This window comes from Gracilinanus agilis, chromosome 3 (genome assembly GCF_016433145.1).
Source record: "Gracilinanus agilis isolate LMUSP501 chromosome 3, AgileGrace, whole genome shotgun sequence".
NCBI lineage: Eukaryota > Metazoa > Chordata > Mammalia > Didelphimorphia > Didelphidae > Gracilinanus > Gracilinanus agilis.
The window spans coordinates 14,244,557-14,250,338 of record NC_058132.1 but is presented as its reverse complement, the minus strand read 5'-3'; the positions used below and the strand labels follow the sequence as shown (position 1 = coordinate 14,250,338).

At 41.9% G+C, this 5,782-nt stretch overlaps 1 protein-coding gene across 1 annotated transcript in view; it reads right to left on the bottom strand.

Annotated features, from left to right (window-relative positions):
- Nucleotides 1-5,505, bottom strand: part of LOC123240767 (zinc finger protein 271-like) — a 44,993-nt gene extending 39,488 nt beyond the window's left edge. Inside the window, exons 1-3 of the mRNA XM_044668478.1 lie at nucleotides 5,394-5,505; nucleotides 4,809-4,964; nucleotides 4,642-4,718 (exon numbers count right to left, since the gene is read on the bottom strand). Of these exons, the coding sequence (XP_044524413.1) occupies nucleotides 4,642-4,718; nucleotides 4,809-4,964; nucleotides 5,394-5,505 (345 nt within the window). The remainder of the gene's footprint in view (nucleotides 1-4,641; nucleotides 4,719-4,808; nucleotides 4,965-5,393) is intronic.
- Nucleotides 5,506-5,782: the final 277 nt, after the last annotated feature.

Below are 5,782 nucleotides of genomic sequence, written 5' to 3'. Positions count from 1 at the left end.
TCCCTAATGAACATAGATGCAAAAATCTTAAATAGAATACTGGCAAAGAGACTCCAGCAAGTAATGAAGATCATCCACCACGATCAGGTGGGATTTATACCAGGAATGCAAGGCTGGTTCAACATTAGGAAAACCATCCACATAATTGACCATATCAACAGTCTAACAAACAAAAATCACATGATCATCTCAATAGATGCTAAAAAAGCCTTTGACAAAATACAGCATCCATTCCTATTGAAAACACTGAAAAGTATAGGAACAGAAGGACCTTTCCTAAAAATAATAAATAGTATATACATAAAACCATCAACAAACATCATATGCAATGGGGATAAATTAGAAGCCTTCCCAATAAGATCAGGAGTAAAACAAGGATGCCCATTATCACCTCTATTATTCAACATAGTACTAGAAACACTAGCAGTTGCAATTAGAGAAGAAAAAGAAATTGAAGGTATCAAAATAGGCAAGGAGGAGACTAAGCTATCACTCTTTGCAGATGATATGATGGTCTACTTAAAAAATCCTAGAGAATCAACTAAGAAGCAGCTTGTAGAAATAATCAACTTTAGCAAAGTTGCAGGATACAAAATAAATGCACATAAATCATCAGCATTTCTATACATTTCCAACACACTAGAGCAGTAAGAAGTAGAAAGAGAAACACCATTCAAAATCACCCTAGACAATATAAAATACTTAGGAATCTATCTACCAAAACAAACACAGCAATTATATGAAAACAACTACAAAACACTTTCCAAACAAATAAAACTGGATCTAAACAAGTGGAAAGCCATTGATTGCTCATGGGTAGGTCGAGCTAACATAATAAAAATGACAATTCTACCCAAATTAATTTACCTATTTAGCGCCATACCTATCAAGCTACCAAAAAACTTCTTTACTGAATTAGAAAAAACTATAACAAATTTCATTTGGAATAACAAAAGATCAAGAATATCAAGGGAAATAATGAAAAAAAATGTGAAGGAAGGGGGCCTAGCAGTACCAGATATTAAACTATACTATAAAGCAGCAGTCATCAAAACAATATGGTACTGGCTAAGAGATAGAGAGGAGGATCAATGGAATAGACTTGGGGTAAATGACATCAGCAAGACAGTGTATGATAAACCCAAAGAGCCCAACTTTTGGGACATGAATCCACTATTTGACAAAAACTGCTGGGAAATTTGGAAAACAATATGGGAGAGATTAGGTCTAGATCAACATCTCTACACCCTACACCAAGGTAAATTCAGAATGGGTGAATGACTTGAATATAAAGAGGGAAACTATAAATAAGTTAAGTGAACACAGAATAGTATACTTGTCAGATCTATGAGAAAGGAAAGACTTTAAAACCAAGCAAGAGTTAGAGAAAATTACAAAATGTAAATTAAATGGTTTTGACTATATTAAACTAAAAAGCTTTTGTACAAACAAAAACAATGTAGTCAAAATCAGAAGGGAAACAACAAATTGGGAAAAAATCTTTACAACGAAAAACTCTGACAGGGGTCTAATCACTCAAATATACAAGGAGTTAAAGCAATTGTATAAAAAATCAAGCCATTCATTCCCCAATTGATAAATGGGCAAGAGACATGAATAGGCAATTTTCAAAGAAATCAAAAGTATCAATAAGCACATGAGAAAGTGTTCCAAATCTCTAATAATTAGAGAAATGCAAATCAAAACAACTCTGAGGTATCACCTCACACCCAGCAGATTGGCTAAAATGAAAGAAGGGGAGAATAATGAATGTTGGAGGGGATGTGGCAAAACTGGGACATTAATGCATTGCTGGTGGAGTTGTGAACTGATCCAGCCATTCTGGCTGGCAATTTGGAACCATGCTCAAAGGGCTATAAAAGAATGCCTGCCCTTTGATCCAGCCATAGCATTGTTGGGTTTGTACCCCCAAAGAGATCACAGATAAACAGACTTGTACGAAAATATTTATAGCTGCGCTTTTTGTGGTGGCAACAAACTGGAAAAGGAGGGTATGTCCTTCAATTGGGGAATGGCTGAACAAACTGTGGTATCTGCTGGTGATGGAATACTATTGTGCTAAAAGGAATAATAAACTGGAGGAGTTCCAGGCGAACTGGAGAGACCTCCAGGAACTGATGCAGAGCGAAAGGAGCAGAGCCAGAAGAACATTGTACACAGAGATTGATATACTGTGGTAAAATCGAATGTAATGGGCTTCTGTACCAGCAACAATGCAGTGACCCAGGACAGCTCTGAGGGATTTATGGTAAAGATGCTACCCACATTCAGAGGAAGAACTGCAGGAGAGGAAACATATAAGAAAAACAACTGCTTGAACGCATGGGTCGGGGTGGACATGATTGTGGATGTGGACTCGAAACTACCACACCAATGCAACCACCAACAATTTGGAAATAGGTCTTGATCAAGGACACATGACAAAACCAGTGGAAATGTGCATTGGCCATGGGTGGGGGGAGTGTGGGGGGGTGAAGGGGAAAATAGGAGCATGAATCATGTAACCATGTTAAAAATGATTATTAATAAATGTTTAAATTTTTTTAAAAAAACTGTCTTTGGCTAAAAAGTCAAATGGGTCATTTATTTTAATCTTTTTTTTTTTTTAAACCCTTACCTTCCGTCGTGGAGTCAATACACAGTATTGACTCCAAGTCAGAAAAAGTGGTAAAGGCTAGGCAATGGGGGGTCAAGTGACTTGCCCAGGGGTCACACAGCTAGGAAGTGTCTGTGGCCAGATTTGAACCTAGGACCTCCCATCTCTAGGCCTGGCTCTCAATCCACTGAGCTACCCAGCTGCCCCTCAAATAGGTCATTTGATGAGTACTGAAAAGAGACCTTAAGGATCATGTAAGCCTACCCTCATTTTACAGAGGAGGAAAATGAGGCCCCAAGAAGGAAAATTACTTTTGCCTTTAATCCTATGACTGGTTTCTGACCATGCCTGGATCCATCTCCAAAGAGGGCTGTACATTTCTTTATTCAATTAATTTATAAGAACACATTGTTCTCAATGAGTTGTGACTGAGCCTAAAAACACTCAAATAATTCCTGTGGAAGCAAGCTAACCAGTACAGAACTTTAAAAAGAAATCATATGGATATACAATAAAAAAAAAAATTGAAAAGTCTTTCACAGAACAGGAAATGGGCACTACTTTTATTCACTTATTTCCATGTCACACATTTTAGCAAGAAAATTTTTAAATTTAAGAAGGATGAAAGAGTTACTTTTGGTGATCACACCATGGCTTACACTGACTAAGTTTTAACTGCCATTTACTAAGTCTAAGTTTTAACTGCCATTTTGGAGTAGATTTCAAATGCTCAGAAAAAGAACATTAAAGGAAGTAAATTCTTGTTTCTTCTCTTAAGTACTCCGGACCTCCTCCTCTTTGTATTTATAAGAGTTTTTTCTCTAATCGTACTATACTTTATTATGTATTTGTGTACCTGCCTTATCCTTATTCGACTGTCAACTCCTCAAAAGTGAGGACTGTCATTTCATATTTGTATCTCCAGTACACAGAAGAGAACTCTGGGCAATAGAGATTAAATAAGGATATAAACCTCAGCTGCTTTCCCCAGTGATTCAAGGTCGATAGCTTTTTAAATACATTCACCATTTGTTAATGAATACTTCTTTAATAAAAAAATACACATCAAAATTTCCATCTGAACAGCCATTCCCAAGACTTCTGAAATCAATAGCATTACTCTAAGAATGGCTGCCCTTGGACCCAGGTCTGGAAAAAATACATTTTAAGAAGTATCTATTAAGTATCCACCAAGTGAATAGCACCTAGAACTCTAAAGAGGGAGGGATCACTTCCAGTTAGGGTAGAAAGGATAAAGGAAGGAAGGAATGGGGGGTTAGGGAAAGTTTCATGAAGATGTGGTTCCTGAAGTATTGAAAGAAAGAGAATTTCAACAAGCAAGAGACTGAGTAGGGGGAAGGCCAGGAGTTCATTCCTGGAATTGAAGGTGTTATGAGCAAAGGCTCTAAGGCAAGAATAGAGAACAAGTAAAATCTCCAGGTTGGCTTGAATGTAAATTACATGATGCACAGTACTGGGAGAAAAAACTGGAAAAGTAGTCAGACTATACCTGGAATGACAAGCTAGAGAGTTTCTATTTTATTTTATTTTCTAACTAAACCTTTGTTTCTGTCTTTGAATTGGTTGCAAGGCAGAAGAGCAGTAAGGGACGAGGTAACTGGGATTAAGTGACTTGTTCAGTCACAACTAGGAAGAATCTGAAGCCACATTTGAACTCGGGGCCTCCCAGTCTCTAGCCTTGGCTTTCAATCCACTGAGCCACCTAGCTGTTTCTATTTTATTCCACAGCCAAAAGGGGGCCACTGAGTGCGTCTAAGAATCTGAACAGCTGAACTTTGCCTCACAATTTACGCAGAAAAGGAGGATTTAGTCAGAAACTACAAGGGAGGTTACTGCACTAAAGCCAGGGGAGATTTCATGGGGCTACTTAGCCCAACCTCTAGTTTTACACGTCCTTAAGAAGACAAAGGTCCAAGCAGGTTTACTGAGTCAATAAAGTTTGTAAATGGCAGGCCAGGATTTCAACGAGGGTCTCAGGAGTCTAGAGCCAGTGCTCTTCTCACCATACAGCTAACCCTATAGGCCCCAGATTTCCATTTCTCCCGGGCCCCATCCCCCTGCTCGAAGAGGATTTCTAACTCTATGGGTGTAGACAGGTCTAGTACAGGCAAATGGAAGACAGAGATGGGAGTCTCTCCATCCGGTATAGGATGTATATGATTTGTCTAACTCAGCGGTAACGGGCTGCAGAGATACCTGCGAGTGGCCCAAGTCCTCCGGCTCCTGTGAGCTTCCCCGCGGTAGCCTGCAGCCAGTATGGCCACCAGCCTGCGGTGACCCCGGGGGGGGGGGGGGGGGGGAGCCACAGCCCAGTCCAACCCCTGACCTGAGGCCGAAATAGACTAATAAGCGGGGAAAAATGCTGCTGTGGAGTTTTTCCTAGGACTAAGTTTGACAGCGCTCATTAAGGAGAGCCGGAAACACTCAAGGCCGCCAGAAAGGAGGTTCGGCCCAGGGCACTCACCGACCCTCACTCACCGACCGGTCTTCCGGTGGCCTGAGGGAACATGCCCGTTTTCGGCAAGAATCCCCTCCCTGGACCCAGGGCAAGACCTTCCCAAGCCGGGGATAGGGGGGCAGGGGCGGGGCCGAATGGAGGAGACTCCGCGGGCCCTTCCTCCTTCTCACCTCACTCACCACCTCCACCCTTTCATCTGCCTCACAGAAGCCTCAGCAGTCAGGCCCGCGGGCGGCGGGGGAACAGCCTAAGAGGGACAGAGGAGGGGAGGAGACAGGAGCCCGCCGCGAGGCACACTGGGACTTGTAGTCCACAGCGAGACGAGGGCGGGGCGTCGGAGGCGGAGGGATGCACAAAAGGTGGGGCGGGCGCCTGTTGTCTGAGGGTGATCCTTGTTGCGCGTGCTCATCCCGCCCCAACTAGCCGGAAGTAGAATTCGGAGCATGATGGGGTAGTGTTGGAGGACGTCTGGATCTCCCCCAGCCCCGTGGGTCTAACCATCGTCTACAGGAAACCTTTCCTAACCCCTCTCCATTCGATTGCCTTCCCATTAACCATTTCCCACAAACTTGTACTAACTTGTAAATACTAACTTACAGCTTTACTTTAATTGTGACTGTGTTCCCTCGAGGGCAGGGACTGTCTTTTGCCTCTTTGTGTATCCAGGGCTTAGAACTGTGCTCTGC